Source organism: Anguilla anguilla, chromosome 6 (genome assembly GCF_013347855.1).
Source record: "Anguilla anguilla isolate fAngAng1 chromosome 6, fAngAng1.pri, whole genome shotgun sequence".
Taxonomy (NCBI): Eukaryota; Metazoa; Chordata; class Actinopteri; order Anguilliformes; family Anguillidae; genus Anguilla; species Anguilla anguilla.
This window is the reverse complement of record NC_049206.1, coordinates 7762489-7781881: the sequence shown is the minus strand read 5'-3', so window position 1 is coordinate 7781881 and position 19393 is coordinate 7762489. Positions and strand designations below refer to the sequence as shown.

At 41.2% G+C, this 19393-nt stretch overlaps 1 protein-coding gene across 1 annotated transcript in view; it reads left to right on the top strand.

Annotated features, from left to right (window-relative positions):
* Positions 1–11341: 11341 nt before the first annotated feature.
* Positions 11342–19393, top strand: part of tnn (tenascin N) — a 33329-nt gene continuing 25277 nt past the window's right edge. The window contains exons 1-3 of the mRNA XM_035420823.1: positions 11342–11503; positions 16694–17095; positions 17536–17910. Coding sequence (XP_035276714.1) covers positions 16696–17095; positions 17536–17910 — 775 coding nt within the window. The 5' untranslated portion in view covers positions 11342–11503; positions 16694–16695. The remainder of the gene's footprint in view (positions 11504–16693; positions 17096–17535; positions 17911–19393) is intronic.

Sequence of the window (19393 nt, the reverse complement as noted above, 5' to 3'; positions counted from 1 at the left end):
AAAATGGCAGCTTAATCCCCAGATTGCTGTCCACACAAGCCCTTGCATCCTAAACTCATGCTGGCTTTGAAGGTTGTGAATGTGTAATAAGTGCATTAAACGGTTGGTGGGATTTTATAATTGGAGGTGCCATGAAGGAGCAGAATTGTATCCTTTCTGTAAAATGAGTTTAAGGTCTGAAAGTATCTGAAATTGTATATTTCTGTAAGAATGTTTTATGGTTAGTTTTAAAACAGTTTTAATAAATTATTAATGGCCAGAAGGCTTGCAAAAATAAAAGATAAAATTAAAAATAAGATTGGAAATAAATTAAAAATAAAGTTTAATTTAATAAAACGCATGATTACTACACTCCTTGAATAGCTAATAAACAAAATAATTGTACAAGCTGAAGTACTTCACAGCAGAATTCATATTGAATTGTATGCTACATTTTATTTTCATGTGCATAGGTGTAACTTGCATAAATTTGCCATATTTAGCAACAACGCACCTAAAGATTTTCTACTCTATTGACTTGTCAGGTAAGCTGCTGGCATCACATACCTTTCTGTCTGTCATCGTAGAGACATGACACATTTTTACCCACAGATTCCCAGCCACTTTCCACCCTGCTGCTTCTGGCGTGAAATTCGTTAAATTTCTTTAATTAGTATTTCATTGTTATTTTTTATTATATTTCCCCGCATTTTGCTGCTTCCTAAAATATTTTACTAAATCAGCATGTCTAGTTTTTGCGATTGAGAAATTAGAAGCCATCAAGCAGATTATTTGGATTAATGTCCTATAAATAAAATTTGTTTAAAAAAAAGGTTTTTATGGACCAATTTGTGTAATAAATTCAATAGTTTATTGTTGGTTTAATAGGCTGTTTATTGCCATCCCTGTAGTCTTTTCTTCTGTTTACCACTAGTTTAAAAAGGTTCAAAAAGATGAAACTGGTCATAAATCTGGTTATAAGTCCCATTTATGCTCATTTTAAAATGATGTTAAAATATGATAATGAGAATGGACGGAGCCAGAGTCCTTTCTGAAATCATTTCATTCCGCAATAATAATCGTAAACTTTGTTTTATTTGAATTCTGTGCCCTGTGGCAGTTTTTCCCATTAGGATTATAAATAAAGACACTTGAGGAAGAAAGATCCTTACAGCTAAACATCAGAAGATCAACAGCTTTTGACTTGTTTTCAAAGACCAGCTGCTAATCTCATCAAGACATGGGCAAGGACAGTCCTAGCAGGTTAACTCCAAAATGCTAAGCGAAATGATAATAGGAACAGGTTGTGTCCATAGCAACATCTGTGAAGTGATTCAAAGAGAGACCACCAAGGCTAAGAGGAAGAGGGGTCCTCTCAGAACTCTTGGATTTCCCTGCAACTCCTGTACCCCGAGTCAAGTGTTTTTCTGAATAATGTTTATTCGAGAAGGGACTGAGAGAGGTTTCAATATAGGCAAAGGTTCATGATAATGTGGCGATATAAACAGAGTAATTTGTAGTCTTGTTCATAAGGCTTCTGATTTACACAGAGGGACAGTTCAATCTAGGTCTTAGGTTTGCAGAGGTAAACTCATAGGACCCTTCTGTTTTGTTTTTAGTACACTGCCCTCATATTGTCTTTGGTTCATTTATTGCTTGAAGGATTTCTCAATTTTCGGTTATGTTGCTTATCAAACGGAGAAAGACAGGAGTGCAAGAAAAGACGTGATTTCTAGATCCAGTGTTATTTGCTTAAGATCTCTGCGGGTTTAGTTCCGGAACACTTGCAAGGTTCACCCTGTCTCCTTGTTCCTCACTTCTGTTTGGGAACAGTGTTGCGTTTGTGGACTTTACTAATGCCAAGGTTTGGATTTCAGAACTGTTTTGCCTTACAGTGGCTGTAATTTTTTTTTCATTACACCATCACAGATCAAACATAAACAATGGGGATGAAGATCTTTTGGCAGATTCCATAGAAAATGTAGAGCACAGTAGCTGACTCACCTGGCCCTGGAATGTTTCATTACTGAACTCACAGAGAGAATGCTGGGAGTACATTACAGTATAATTCTTACTGTTATTGAATTGCTTTACATTTATCTTGGCTGCTCCACAACTATTTATTTGAAAATCTTCTGTTTATTTAAAACAAAATTCTTAGAATGGAGTATGGAGAACACATACATTTACTAAAATACAGTAACTCATACATTTGTTCTTTTATTTTTATATTGATAGAGAGTATATCGTACGGGTGAATGTGCTAGTGGAATTATTCATAATCAGATTATTGCAAATGTATATATGCAAGTAGGGGTTAAGAAGTCTAACCAGAGGTCTAAGCCTTAAACTTCATCTCGGGTGATAATATATTTCTCTCTTTTTTTTTAAACATTTCCCTTTGATGCAGTGACTTTTTTATAATCTAATAGAATCTTAGGATAGGATCAAAGCCACATTCGAAGAGCTGTTTCAGTGCTGTTTTAAGTTAGGCCCTAATGTCAGTGGCTTGCTGAATAAAAGAGGAAAGGAAATTTTGCAGTGAAGTTAAAAATACAGGGAGGTTTTTGATGATTGTATTTCACAGACAGCTTCTCAGTTTGTTTCTGATGTGTAGAAAATATTTTTTAAAATGCTTGAGCAGTTAGATGAGTTTGATTAGTAAGATGCTTCCATTCAGCCATTGCATTTGACTCTCGAAGGACTCAATGCAGACCTCTGTATAAGATCGCTTGATAGTGAATGTAATATACATTTAATATGCCCAGGCAACTGGTGCTTGGGTGGATGACATATCTGCCATCCCGATATGACAGAGGACGATGCCAGGTGGGGCTTGGTGTGGCGGCGCTGTCGCGTCTGGCACCGCTAAGTGTTCTGGCGAAATCGCCCACGAGCGACAGGGGGTCAGAAGTCGCTCCGCGGATCTCCCGGCTTTTCGCCTCGGAGAGCGGACGACGTTGATCGTCAGCTGGGCGGGGCTTGGGCCCCAGTGACCTTTGACCTCCCGTTCCCATTCCAGCGCTGAAGGCAGGGTCGGCTCCCCTCTCGGCATTCCCACGGCAAGCCCGGGCGAAGCGGCAAGAATCCTCCTCACCCGCCGACCCGTCCGCCTCCCCTCCGCGGGACGGGCGCGTGGGGGGGGGGAAGGGGGAGCGCCGAATTCCAGCTAAAGCTCAGCCCTGCATTCTCATTTGTCAACAAAAAGTTTTAATTTGCTGCTTTTATTTTTCACTGCTATCAAAAAAAAAAAATGGCACTGATGAACTTTTTTCATTTTCAGAATTGCCGCTGTGTGTCTTTGATGGTTGTCACGAAGGGCGAAGCAGGACAGGGAACGCTCGCCAGAGGTAATCAGAAAGTCACAACCCCCCCAGATTCGAGTGAGAAGGGGGCTACAACATAGATGGCATCTCCATCTTGCTGCGTCAGTAATGCCATTTAGGCTGACGGTTGCTTTCACTAATCCAGATGAGGCAAACTCTGCGTTGTTGCCACCCAGACTGCGGGGCGGTGTTACAGGGCGTTCGGGGGCAGCCTCGATGCAGGAAGCCAGAAAATGTGAGGAGCAGATGGGGCTGGGCAAACAGGACCTGGGGGCTTCTCAGTAGGACATAGGTGAGGAAAGCCGCTGTCTATCCCAGACCATAATCCCCCAGCCCCCCCCCCCCACCCCCCCCCCCCCACCCCACCCCCTCCAATCCCCATTGACGGAGGGGCTTGTGGTGTGAAACACATAACGAGCCTGAGGTGTAGGAATGTTGTTGGGGGGGGGGGGGGGGGGGTAGACCTCAGGAGAATTCACTTTTTTGTTAAGGTACAGGCCGCCTCGAAAAATGCTGAGCTTTCATTCAACTCTGTGGAGTCCGTAAAGGCTCTGTGGGCAGCTTGGAGGGTGGTGCGAAGCTGGTGTATGTTTCACATTTTCTCATTATCACACCAAGCCCGTACGCTTTGCACAGTAGCGGTGCGGGCCTGCATTCATTTTACCTCCCTGTACTCAGACGGTAGCCGGTCAGCCGATGTTTATACTGATACCACATGTCTCACGCTGCGTTGGGCCTTCCACATTATTTTTCTTGCACATTATGTGGACTGCAGTCAGTGGCCAAATAACGAGAAACATAAGGAGCCGTTCGCCTTGGTTAAGAGACGGAGACAGACAGCATCAGGGTTATACTCACAAGATGCAATCATAGTCTTTTTTGACAAAATACAACATGTTGTTGTTTGAAGCGAAGCACATAGATTCTATTTGTGACATCAAAAATTTAGCATGATTGGTTCTGTTTAGGGGCAGAGAGAGTGAGATAGAAAGACAGAGAGAGAGAGAGAGAGAGAGAGAGAGGCCCTAGGCTACTGTTTCAACACTTCAGCAGACATTGGTTGCGGTCATCCTCAGGAAATGGAAGCTAGACTAAAAACAAAAGAGCTCAAGTTATCTCTGGATAACTGCAGATAAAATATCACAATTGATAAAAAAAAGAGATGGTAGAAGATTAATTAAATTCTCAAAATGTGTGCTTAATTTTTGTCCAGATCAATATCTTGATATTACATATTTACTAAAACTAACATGAACTAAAGTTTTTGAACATATTTACTATTATATATTTTGTCTTTGGAAAATTTTAAGGTAGACCAACACAATTAAGGAAATTTAATGTTGTTTTGCTGTTAGATGAACACATTCTGCAGACCTAAGCGGTAGTTGTTGACCTTAAAAAAGACGAGGGGCAGGACAAGTTAATGAAAAGTGGTACCTCTAGGCATGTGCCAAATCAGGTTCATCATTTCCAGATCTTAACACTGGTAACTGCTGACATGATGAGCGATGTTTTAAGCAACAGAAAGGTTGTGAAGGTACCCAAGCTCATCCTCCAACTGGAACAGTTTTGCTCTAACGATTGATGACACCCCTTAGAGCTCTCTGTCGGTTTCCACTGTCCACGGCTGTTTTAAGGCCCCTGATTCAGTTGGCAGTTCTCAATCAAAACTCACCCCATCACGCCCATCACGAGGAAATACTCAGGCGGTACCGTCTCGTTCTTTCAGACTGACCACAACTGCCCCCAGCTCTGTGGGCAAAACACAGACGTGAGTATCTCATTTAAAACGCACCGCATGCGCATCAGTTTCACATCTAAACACCGTAGGACTTCCGGGGACCTTTTCTCCACATATGAAGCAGATAGTGGCTACTGCAAGCACAGATCAAAAGACGCTCGTCCTCATAACTTCTGCAGTTTTAACGAGACAAGTACATGCAAACATTGATGTTGCTACTGTAGAAATATCTGTGTTTCATATTACAGATATTGCAACATATTCGTTGTGATTTTTTACTTATCAAACAGTCTGGTGTTGCTGGCGCATTTGTGTTAATACCAGATATCTGGTGGGAGTTTGTCCAGCCCCAGTAAATCTGTTAAAATAACACTGGACTGTGTGTAGGCATTAATCCTCATTCATAATCCAACCCCTGTTCCCACTCACTCAGTACAGAAGATCTTAAAACCCAACTGCATTCAAACCCTTTCAATAGTTTTTCAATAATCTAAATCAAGTCAAGATGGCCTGTTCTGGTCATGAAATATTATTGTTTCCGATGTATGGCCTATGAATAGGACCTCCTGAGTTGCATTTCAACTACAGTCACAATGACCGCCTTTGTATATACACACAATATGAGTAAATGTATATATAAAATATTATATATATATATATATATATATATATATATATATATATACATATGAAATATAAAATAAAATGTGAAAACACACACACACACACACATGCATGAGTATGTGTTAAATAACTGCAAACTATTCTTCAGCTGTTGAAAATAATTTCTAAGCCTTAAGTGGAAAGGGAGTATAGTGTCACTTTGTGCTAGTCATATTCCATGGAAAATGTATAATGAAAATGAGCTGGGAGCAAAAAATATGCCCAGTTGCACTGAAGAATTAATCAGCGAGTTGCACATTTTTTAAAGTCCACAAAAAATTGTTCAAAGGAACCACTGCATATTTTCAAAGGTAATGCATCTGTAAGGTCTCTCAATCCTTCCCAACACCACCCAGCAAACAGAATAAATCTCAATCGAGCCAGCTCCCCAACTCCCTCTCTTTCTCTCTCTCTCTCTCTCTCTCTCTCCCTCCCTCCCTCCCTCCCTCTTCACCCAGCTCCCCTCTCTTCACCCCCCCCCTTACTTTAGCTACTAAACTTGAGCATATCATGGATTATATAAGCTTTCATCACTCACTGAAGAAGTTTCATAATGCTAGAACTGGCTGCCTTTTGAGGAAATGAGGCATCTGTGAATAATATCTGCCAGTGAAGGCAATCTGCCAAATAACCAAGACTGAAAAAAACCAAAAGGTTCAAACAAGATTAAAACAGTAGCACACGTCGTTTGCCCACCAGCTGTGGCTTCAAGAGCTTAAAACGTTGAGTGACACCGCAGCAAAAAGTCTTCTTTCTGCAAGCCTAAAGAATGCTCAAAACTGTCCACAAAACATAACACAAATACATTATCTCGAAGACTCAAGATAAACTGGAATAAACTTTTCAATTGGATGTCTGCTGGAGATTATTATCCATTGGAAGGGCCTCAGTTTGCAAACATAAGGACCTTGCTACATTGGGTAAGAAAGCCACTTAAATCTGAAAGAGCCACTGAGAAGCATTGCACAGCACGCAAGCAATTCATGAGGCAATGATGACAATTTCGTAATGGTGTTCTTGCAAGCAAGTATAGTGACACTGTTTATTCCATTCCTAAAATAAATGTTCTAATTTCCCTCACAAAATCACACAAAGCATTTCCATGTACAAAGTCTCATATTCGTGCTAGAATTGTTGGGAGGGCAGACTCAGTAAACCATTTATTTAAGAAACCTAGCCAGAAACAAGAAGGTCTTACATAATAATGTTGCAACCTGTGTGTGTTCTTATCCAGGGATGTTGCAGTGTTTTCTCACTCTTAGAACCGTGGCGGAAGATTTACGAAAATCTTATCCGGTCCCGATCAGGAAAATTTCCGGAACATTTCGCATGGAAAATCTACTCCTGCTCTGTTCACACATGAGGCCGACATAGAAAATTGGCTGAACATTTATGGGTTAAGATGCATGTGTGGAAGGGGCTTTAGTCTGCTAGGGTCACCCGCATTCCCTTGCAGGGTTATGGAACATAATGCATATAAAAACCTTAATTTGGTAGTTTGTTGAAGAGGTTTGGGTTCCCTGCCTTCTTCGTTTTTCAGCATGTATCACGTAAGTTCATCAATGCCAGGTACAACGTGCAGGACACAGGTACAAAGGGCCTTTCCGTATGAGACCATTATTAAGAGAGACTAGAACAGACAGAGAGACTCTGTGTGTGTGTGTGTGAGAGAGAGAGAGAGTTGGGGAGCTGGCTCGATTGAGATTTATTCAGTTTGCTTGGTGGTGTTGGGGGGGGGGGGGGGCAGGTTTGGGAAGGATTGAGATAGCAGACCATGTTCCAACCGAGATGTTGACTGGGGGTGGGTGGGGGGGGGGTGAGATTGAGATTGCTGATTGGCAGAAGGGGGGGGGGGTTGGTTGGGTGCTGCTGTCATTGTTGTCTTACTTTGCTTGAGATTCATTTTGGTGGCGTGACAGTTGACAGCCCTGAGAGAGGCCCCAGGCTACTGTTTCAACACTTAGGATGGTGGATATCGGTTGCATGTTGGTTTCTTCAGCAAAGCACAAGTTCCATTTTTAAAATTGGCTTTCCTCAGGAAATGGCAGTTACACCGAAAATGAGACGGGGGAGTGGGGGAGGGGGGTCTTTGTTTGGCCTCATTTGCTGTAGTCATTTAAGTTTTCATTCAAAGTGTACCGTCTCCAGAGGCCTGGCGATGGCTGCTGTGTGGGATTGCAAAATGTATCGCTCGGTTTGTTTTTTTCCCAAGAAATGAGAAAACTCACATCCAATCAACCTTTATTTTCAGAGAACCTGCTGCAATAAATAATTGCAAACAATTCAGGAAGATCCGGTTTTGGAAGTGGAAGGCAATATTTTAAGACAATAAAATGACTTTAGTCATAATGTTGATGTTCACTTTAATAAAATTTATCTTGTAGTGCTGCCCTACACACAGCGAATCCTATTAGATTAGCTAACTTCTTACAGTAGATCTAAATAGTAGTTTAAGTTGTTGACAGTAGTGAGATAGCTACTGAACATTTCTAAACAACCAGTCAACTACTGCATATAAAATGCAGTCATTCAATCCACTGACTTCATGCTCATATAAGGTCCCCCTTTTTCCCTTCTTTGGCTCCAATCTGTACAGCATAGTGGCACGAAAACTGAACTTCTGCGGTTTCAAAATGGTTTTCACTGTGTCCTCATCTTTTCCACAGTCTATGTATTTTCAATTGAAAATCAAAACGTAAATCTCTGTAAATTTTTTAAAGATGACACTCCTTCTGATCAACAGACTTTTCATATTCATCCAGTCATTTTGGGCTGCATGTAGTTGTACTTGCGAAAGGTTGAACATTCTAACACGTCAAGTGCATAGTTGTTCTGACACAGCATGACATGAGTTTATCATGCTTTACAATGGGCATTAAAGATACTTAAACAATGTTTTTATTTGCCAGTTTTATCGCAACACACTTGTACTGGTCCTTACCTTAATTAGTAACCAGATAGTTCACTGAGGTTCAAGTAATGAGAATTCTTGTCTTTAACTGCTTGGATAATTAAATAGGTCAGAACAAGTTCTGTTCACTTGTGTGGAAAAATGCCACAGGAAACATATCAAAACAGTTACACCCCCAGAGCTCGTGGGAGGTGTAGAATGAAAAAAAAAAAGACCCTTTAGCCCCTGGAGGTAGCAACGTCTTGCCTTAACTACTTAATGAGCTTAATTAATTAGAACATTTTTAACATTTCTGAATTTAAAAATTGGCCCCAAGCTAAACTTAACCTTGGTTACTAAATGTTAAGGGGTCTGGATAGCGGCGGTTGTGTATTACAGAAGTTTTAAATTAAAAACACAGCCTTAACAAGCCTTTGGGGAATGGGTAGAGACAGAAAGCAGCATGCCCTGGAACTGTCCAGGAACTGAATTTGACACCACTCTGCTAGGAGGCAGAAGACAACATGGCCGACAGAGGACCACCTGGTGCAACACATCTGAAGCTGAACTTTAACTGTTGCACTTTGACCCTGTGCACCACTGGTAAGAAAAGCCATCAACGTTAGCGCTGTTCAGCTGCACTATATACCAGAAGATACGAGCGACATTAACATTGACTTGTATTCGCTTGGATTGAGTGGTAGCAGCAATGATTAACCTGTTCGGACTTGGTTCGTATTCCTGAATCATTTCTCTTTAGAAAGAAAGAAAGTCATGCCTTATACCTAATTTTGTGTTTGCAGATCCCCTAATGTCAACACAGAGAAAAAGACTACCAAACTGCTGGGCGATCACTTGATCAGTTTCTTTATTCCAGAAATGCTCTTCAGCAGCCAGTAATAATGTAAACCAGCATCAAACTTTCCAACGAGTTTATACAAATACATTTGTGAATGCTTCCCATCATCTCTGTAGCAAACACTGATGGAGCAGGAGAGCCTGAACATCAGTTTTTTTTTTTTTTAAATGAGAGGACACATTGTATGCCCTTCACAATCCAACCGTTTCTATCAAGGCCAATTGACATTTGCGGTTTTTTAGCACATTGCACAATAGCGCTCTGTTCCACGGCCTCAAGTTTTAAATATCAAAGCCACATAAAAAGGTAACCCGTGCACACAGGGCAGACCTGCAAAAAGAGCCAACTGTTTAACTGCGGACTGTACAGTATTCACTGGTTCTTAGAGTGAAATTAAGGGCGGGTGACACATTCAAAAGAATCTTCATTCTTTAATTTAAAAAAAATCTTTATCTGTAAAATACGAGGAAGCGTTTATGGCTGTGAATCATTTTCCTGTAATTACAGCATCCTGTTCTCAGCACAAAGTGGTCCCAAAAAAGGAAGCTTTTTTCTCTTATCTGATTTTTCTGAGGTAAATCTTCCGACTGAGTCCAGATTGGCAGAGGGCAGTAACATCTCCCCACAAGTTCAGTGTGGTCTCCATTTTAAGTGCTGTGCACCTGGTCAGATCTCCAGTTTCACCAGTCAAGAATCTAACCAGTCTATAGTAACATGACGCCCCAGTGTATTTTGAGACAAACAGATGCTTGTCTCAAACTGTAAAAGAATTTCATGAAAAAATTCTAAATGTTTTGCTGCATATCCTGATGAGAAAATGATGGAAACAGTTGAAGCTGATTAAAATTAATTTCATTTATTGAAACTGTCAAAAACTTTTACTTGCTTTTGTATGTGTGTTTGTTCATAGTTTGCATTACAAATATGACCTGGAATTTGCTATTATACAAATATACGACACAAATTAAATTCAGTTTCTGCTGATGGGACTTAATGTTGAGGTTTCATGCTGACTTTTCTGGCGGTTGTGCACAATTATTTGTTAAAAGTAAAAGTGTCTTTGGTTTCAATGGTGCCAAGATTGTGGGTGGGTCACAATGTTAAGAATGTGAAAAAAGTTACCCCTATGACGTTTATTCTTTTTTTCTTTCATTTTGAAATGTACGAAGTTCCATCGCTGCATAGACAACTTCAGTCCATCCTGTCTGTATACTTCATGATTAGATTAAATTAAGGAATAATAAAAAAACATTGTTCATTACCATCTGATAAATATTTCCAGTCTATTTACAAACCATCACCTACTGCCTGATTAGATTACAGTTTGTGAAGCCAATTGTCTAATATACTATTTATTAATTAAAAATCAATCAGTGAACAATAGCAAAAACATCAGTTACCCTCTGAGGATTTTTAGGCAGTGTAAAGTGTTCTCATTGGCTAAAACACGTTTTATGAAATAATACACCTCCTGTTAGTAAAGCATTTGAAGAGCTAACCCCTTCTCTGTCTCTCTCAAACTTGGCTCGTACCCCACAAGGGCTTTGATCTATTCAAGTTATTTCACATTAGCTCTGCAAGTTATGAGTGCAGGAGCGAGAATTATATTACAGCTACCATTGCTGCGGATAACATTATAGCACGGGAATATATACAAATGTAATAACGAAAAAAAAGTAGGTAGAGGGGAGTCGGTTATATTTGAATGTCTGATTAGTTCCAGACATGCAGAGAGGAATGTGTCTCATTACCTCTCCACATTTTCATTCCTTTATTGAAGGCTGAAGGGCACGCCCAGGCTGTCCATTGGTCAACTGACACAGGAGAGGAGATTTAAATACTTCGGGGGAGACTGCCAGAGGGACACAGAGGGATTGGTTAAAAAGAACCCACACTCCCTCTCCCTCTCTTTTTCTTTCTCACTCACTCTCTCTCCAGCCCAGGGCTTTTCAACAGGTGTCCTGGGGAGCACTTAAAAAGACACCAGGCTCCTCAAAACTTGCAGTGGCAGGATAATTAACTTTTTTGAGAGGAAAATTGTGACGGTAAGGCGAACATTTCTCTTTGGGTGTTTCTGCTCAAATTCTATGGTGCGTGAAATTTCACAAGACTGCACATTGCAAATCACTGGGATTGTAATCATAATAACTCTCTTGAGCTGAGATTGTTGTAATTAAGATTCTAAAACTATATGGAGTGTGCACATTTTAATCTATAATGAATCAATGAAATGTGAATTTAAATTTCATGGGTTTTTGTCGTATTAATTCTGTTTCTTGCATTGGTGAGGAATGCAAATGATAACCAGTATCTTGTATTATATTATAGGAGTGGCTGTTTAGTAAATTGATCATGACTTTCTGGATTTTAGCCATGGTAGATGGCGTGACTAGAAGTTGCACTGCATGACAAACTATTATCTGTGCTAATATCCTACACTTGCAAAGTGTTATTAAGAAATGAGGCAAAACATTGTTGTCCTAAAGCTATTGAAATGTAACACTGGTGGAAGAAATGAGAACAACTAATTGATTAATGGGATTATTGCTGTACGGGTCAAAATTGTGAAACTGTGGTTTGCTGTAATGCAATGTGATTTGTTTATTTAAAATATGTGTTTATCACATTATGGTCATTATATATATATATATATATAATGACCATAATGTGATATATATATATATATATAATATATATATATATATAATGACCATAATGTGATATATATATATATATATATATAATGACCATAATGTGATATATATATATATATAATATATATATATAATGACCATAATGTGATATATATATATATATATATATATATATAATGACCATAATGTGATATATATATATATATATATATATATATATAATGACCATAATGTGATATATATATATATATATATATATATATATATATATATATATATATATATAATGACCATAATGTGATATATATATATATATATATATATATAATGACCATAATGTGATATATATATATATATATATATATATATATATATATATATATATAATGACCATAATGTGATATATATATATATATATATATAATGACCATAATGTGATATATATATATATATATATATAATATATATATATATATATATATATATATATATAATGTTTTTTTTCTGGCTGCAAAAATATTTCAGCTTCTGGATTAATGCATGTTTGTTTCCTCATGGTCTATTTGAAACATTTAGAACAGAGAAGACTGTTCTAAAGCGTGTTGCATTCAAGATATATTGTCAACTTCAGTTGTGGATGGAAATTCAGTATAATAGGTCATTGATAATGCTTCTGTACTGGCTAAAAATTAATTGAAAGTACCAATCAAATGAACAGCAGATGTGTGTCTTTGCCTGAAGCTAGCTATGAATGGATGGTTTATTATATATGAAAATTACATAAGAACCAATGTGGGCTAGGTGCTGGAGTATGACCTGGGTTCTTGTAACATTATCAAAGTTGTGCGGTTTGGATTGACGGAGGTATGAATATAGGTGTGTGGACCAGGCGGAAATATGATTTTTCTTCCCTCTCCTTTGGCGAGAAATGACTTGAACGTTTATTTTTTCAGCCACGCGACGGCATGCGCGTTCCTATTTTCAATATCGTCATATTCTCAGCTAGGTTGTGCCAGTGCCACGGAATTACGATTGAATTGGGGAAGAACAGGATGTCTTTGTTTCTTAGTTTAACGTCTCTCCGGGGAGTGAGGCCTGAACTTACTTCCCTTCCCGTCTGTCAGTCTTCTTGAGATAAACTGTCACGCCAGTGAGAAAGAGTGAATTAATTGCATTCTCAGGGACTAAGTGCTTTACATGAAAGCTCCATGATCATGCCCATCTTCCCCTTTTGAGATTTCTTCTGAAAAAGATCTGAAGGTTTACAGTCTGCCTTGACCACAGGCCATGTTAATTGAACACTGGTCAAACACAAAAATAAAAAATAGTCAAATAAATAAGAATATGGATTTGATCTAGGGATCGTTACTGGAATTGCAGATTTTCTAGTGTTATGTTGTTTTTTTTCCCCCTGAGAAGTTAATTGCTGGCTCCTCTGACCAGCCTGCTTATTCCAGAACTTCCCTGCCAGACCCGCTGGGGTCCTGTCAAAACTTAACAGCTCGTCGATGAGCCTGTTGGGATCGGGGGGGGGGGGGGGGGGGGGGGGGGGGGGGGGGGGGGGGGGGGGGGGGAGGTCTGAGGGGGGGGGGGGGGGGGGTAAGACTGTGGTCCTGGCGAGAAAATTTGCACCAACCGTAATTCCAGGGGTAGTGTTTCGGGTTTGAAGCGCACTGGGTTTGCAAGCTGGAGATCAGGCTGACAAAGCAACAGCAACAGCAGCAGCAGCAGCACCAGCAGCAGCAGCAATCCCTCCTGACCTCGTGTCAAATGACCGCTTCTGGGCTATTTGGCCGGGCACACAGCATTTTAATGCGCCATTATAGGGGAAGCAGATGTGAGTCGGTGGCAGAACCGTGAGCCGGCCCAACACGAGACGCCGTTCTCTCCCAGAAATAAATGACGCAATGCTGAGCATCAAATAAAACCTTTTACAGAGCGCTATAAACGGTGCTGGCTACCGCTCTGTCCGTCGTGGTGCGGTGTGGGGGTGTTTCTGTGTTTTACTGGGTCTCTGTATTGCTTGTGATGTGGTTTATTGTCAGGCTGTCATTGACTGTTTCCTGGATTGATGTTGTAGACTCTGGAAGCCACTGACTCAATGACAACCGCTATAATTACCGTCAGGGGATGGGATCGACGTGAAATGAACACGATGATGTCATGCTTTCCTTTCTTGATGCGACTTTTCTCAGAGTTTTTTTACTTGTATTTTTTTTTTCAAATTCCATGTGTGGTTTATTTTGCTGCCGAAACACAGCGCTGAGTTGTATCTATTGTTGAATATTTACAAAAATATATACACAAGCTCATAGAAACATACAATGCAAACAATTACACACGTATCTATAAGCAAACAGGAAACATTTTTGTCTTAGTATCCTGTATTGATGCATGAAAGTTAAAACCACAAATGAAGACAAAGAAAATGTCAAGAAAATAATGACTAACTAAAATCAAATATTTCCTAGCCTGTGAAATGTTAACTTTACTATTAGCTGATGGTTGTCTTCAATGGAGCAAGGCTAATATAAATCTGTATATGGAACATTTTACAGTTGGAACGAGCACCGTTGGGAGTCTGAAACAGCCACCTTGTATAAGACCACCTACCCTTTGACTTCAAAACCAACTGACATTTTTCCATACTATTCAATTACAACTAAATGTGTAAAATGTAATTTCCAAAATGTTTATTTTCCATAAATTTTTACCAATGGATTAATTTACAAATTCAACTTGTGAAGAAAAAAACATACTCTTTTGTTTTGTAAAACTTACATTTCATTATGCCACTTTTTTAAAACCAGTCGACAACATTTCTTTATTTCTGTTTTACAAGTTCAGTTCAACAACTGTGGGGAATCCCCACTCTCATTTCCATAAATGCTAATGAGTACAATTTCAAACAAAAGATCATCTGAAACGAAGTCTTCTACAGTGGAGACAAAATGTTCAGATTTTCCGTCTGATAGACTTCTAATGACATGAGGACGGAGTGTAGCACAGTGGGTAAGGAACTGGGCTTGTAACCAAAAGGTCGCAGGTTCGCTTCCCGGGTAGGACACTGCCGTTGTACCCTTGAGCAAGGTACTTAACCGAAATTGCTTCAGTATATATCCAGCTGTATAAATGGATACAATGTAAAAATGCTATGTAAAAGTTGTGTAAGTCGCTCTGGATAAGAGCGTCTGCTAAATGCCTGTAATGTAATGATTGTGTGATAGTATCTGTGGTAAAGGGCACATTGAACGGCAGTGCGGACATTTAAAGCCAACCACCCTCATTTTGGTTTTTAGCTGATATTATGACTGTCCACGTCTCTCACTTGGCTGCGATACTCTGACTGAGCGGCCGGCTGCAATTTTTACTGCCACAGGGGCGTTCTGGGGTCACAGAGAATGACATCTTGAATCTTTACAAGAAATCAAGAAATGTCACACAGATAATTACTGCAGTGAGCTCAGACGCCAATGCGTCTCTTGCATATTGGTTTTCCTTCTGTGACCTCCTGGGCAGTGTCTTATGGGAGGATGCCATGCATGGGCACACTATCCTTTATATAACTGGTAACAAATTTACACCAGCGCCCTTTTATTAATCTACGTAATTGTATTGCTGTTTTTTTTTTTAACTTATCAATCATATCATCCTACATTTGCCATTGACATTTAATGTCGGTCTGCTTTCCACTTTGATTGAGCCAGTTTCTATTTTCTTCTTCCATTGTAAGCACTTATATATATAAAAAAAGTCTGATTTTATTTTTACACTCAAAAGGCTCAGTCTCATATTTTTTTAAATGCTGTTACAGTAGAATTTCCTGCTGTTGCCCAGCAACATATCCACTCGGTTTATTGTAATGTACAATGTACAATAGTCTCAATGACCGTTTCCATTGCCACAGACCACACAAGCACAGGCTTCGACCATAATTACCTACAATCCTCTAATACAAACAGGAGGCAGGGAGCCCTGTACACCGTAGATACATACTACAATTTCTTTTTTCTTTTTTTCATTTGACTCCATGGTCTGCCCCAAATGAATGCTTTACTAAAGAGTCAGTCATTCTGAGATATTTTGGCCTTTTATTAAATACTGCTGCGTCCGTATATAAATCCATCTCCCCGTGTGAAAGGAAGCCTGGATGACATCACCGCCATTAGAAAGCTGGTGACATCATTTTGTAGGAAACAGATCCACTCTCGCTGAACCCTTCTGTGGGTTTGCGCGTGTAATTAATGGCTTGGACGGAATGTGTTTAGCTAGCATAAGGGCAGCGGCTTGTTGGATGATAAGGCAGCTCAAATACGACTGTCGTGATATAAAGTTTCCTCCATTCAACAAGATGTGAAGTCTTAACCATTTCCCTCCATAAACGCATAAACACATAAAATTGTTCTGGAAAATGGCCATGGACCACAAGACCACGGAGAGTTCTTCATGAACGGCGTTCCAAGAAGGTTTTATTTTATTTTATCGGAGGCGAGATCTCGGTAACGTCTGGAACTGTTCGGATGTTAGAGTAACAGGTCTTGACGCTTGCTTTTCTTTTTTTTTTTGCTTTTTTCCCCGAAGCCATGATTGCCTGGCCGAACAGGCGAAGCGCGTCCCTCCTGCTGGGGGCGCTGTGCGCCCTCGCCTGCCTCGCCGCCGCTGACGACGACCCCCCGGCCCCCGCCGAGAAGGGGCTCACGTTCAGCCACGTCTACACGATCGACCTGGCCCAGGGCTCCGACTGCAAGCCGGCCGGCCACGCCGTTCCCCAGGACCAGGCCGGGGAGCTGCAGGGAGCCCCGGCGACCGTCGCCGTGGACGGGGAGAACGACGTCGTGTTCAAGCACAACATCCGCCTGCAGGCGCCCAAGTGCGACTGCGAGGACCTGGAGGCCTTCCGGTCCCTGCTCTACCGGATCAACGGCCTGGAGGAGGAGGTCACCTACCTGAAGGGCCAGTGCTCCCAGGGCTGCTGCAGCCAAGGTAACGGATTGATTGACATAACCGATGTCCGCTCACAACTCTTTCAATTTCAATATCTATACTGATTTTACCCTATATATGTCAACGGTATTCGTTAAGTGAGCCATGTAACCTACAAGCTACGTAGTTTAGTTATCATTTTAAAGAAAGGGAAAAAAAAATCATCACATTGGTATAACTTTATGCAACTGGGTGAAAATGGAATCAAGCGATGACGGCTGGTCCTTAAATTTGCCAAGTTGTTAACTATGAAATACGGCCAAAGGCAGATTTATGAGGGCCAACTGTAAATTCTCTGTTTACGCTGTGTGTTTTAAAAACGGCCGTTCAAAGAGCCGTCGGCCACATCTGGTAGCGATTACCGCGCCTTTGCTTTCTTTGCCGGCGAGGGGGGGGGGGAGAGCACCGGTAGCCGAGCGTCTGTTTTTCCGTCGCGGCAGGAGCGGACACCGCCTGCGGCGGCCACGGGACGTACCAGCACGCCACCTGCGGCTGCCTGTGCGACCCCGGCTGGGAGGGGCCCGACTGCTCTGCCTCGTCCTGCCCGGACGAGTGCAACGACAACGGGCGCTGCGTGGACGGGCGCTGCCAGTGCCACGCGGGCTACGGCGGGCACGACTGCAGCCAGCTGCTCTGCCCCAACGACTGCAATGACAAGGGCCACTGCGTGGACGGGCGCTGCGTCTGCTTCCTGGGCTTCGCCGGCGAGGACTGCGGCCTGCGCAGCTGCCCCAACGACTGCGCGGGGAACGGGCGCTGCGCGGACGGCGCCTGCGTCTGCGAGGACGGCTTCTCCGGCGCCGACTGCTCCAGAGGTGAGCTCCGCCGTCCCGCGCGTTAGATACGTAAAAAAATAAAAGTATAAATAAAAGTAATACTAAAAAAAGTATTATTAAGTATGGTAAGTTTATCTCTTCCAAAGAGCTGTTTAACTAATATCTTGTCTTTTCAAATATGTCAACATCAAGTCAGTTGAAAGTGTTACATTTTTGGTTTACCAGTCGAATGAAAATAAGCAATGTCATGTGAACTTAACATTACGAAGACTCCAGACAGTCTAAAAGGTCAACTTGGACAATGTCATGACTCCTTGCCTGTTCCCCAGACCCCCCTCTCCCTCCCCTCCCAAAAAAGTAAATATATAAAAATAGTGCTTTGGGCTAAGAAGTAATGGTTCCATTCCTTGAGAATGTCTGGAATTGTTAGCCTCTGTTCCTTTTTAATACGTAAAGGAGCCCCATGGACCTGACACTCCTAAACATTCAGTGAATTCCATGACCCTTTGATGCATTTTTATGACTAATACAATCATAAAAAAAATAGTTTGACACATGATTTACAAGCATTCTTTGGCCGTGGGAGGGGCTGGCCTGGACAAATGTCTTAACATGTTGGGCAGTTCAAAAGATCATCAGACCCTACACACCTACCAGACCTCTCTGTTCTGCTACCTCTGAGCATCTGGCACCCCCCCCCCCCCCCCCCCCCCCGCCACCCCAAAGGTGTACCTGCACTTCCAGGTCATGTCTCTTGTTTGTTCTGGCAAAATCAGCAGAAACCCAGCCCATCTTCTGATGTAAACTGCAGAATCGCCTCTTCAGATTGCAGCAGGGTTCCCCTGGCCCCCTTTAGTTATTTTATTTTCTTTTTCTTTCTTCTGGTTTTCTTTTGGATAATGTTATAGCTATGAGTGTGCAAAGGTTATCTGTCTAGTGGTACCTTCATTTGTCACAGTACAAATTGTTGTGGGCAGCATGGTGGTGCAGTCAGTAGCACTGTCACCTCACAGCCAGAAGCTAACGTTTGAATCCAGACTGAGGGGCTTTTTGTGTCGAGTTTGTATGTTCTCCTCGTGTCCATGTGGGTTTCCTTCCGTCCAAAGACACGCAGGTTAGGTTAATTGGAGAGTCTAAAATTGTCCTTGGAGTATGACTGTGTGAGTGAATGATGTTTGGGCCCTGTGATGGATTGATGACACTGTCCAGGGCGTATTCCTGCCTTTCACCCAAAGTCTGCTGAATAGGCTCCAGTTCCCTCACAACTCTGACCAGGAGCAAGCGGTTTTTAAAATGGATAGAACAAATAGTTGTCTGTCAGGTTAACATTGCACTTATAATAAAAGGGCCTCTATGCTTTCTTGGTGATTCTGCTTCTTTGTGTTCCTGAGAGTTACATTGATGTTCTCCACCATTAGAGAAAACGCTGACCCCTACTGGAAATATTTTGTAATTTACTCTGGGTAATGATTTTTGACTGTAGATCACAAGGCCTAAGCTTAGACTATTTATTATCTTTTTA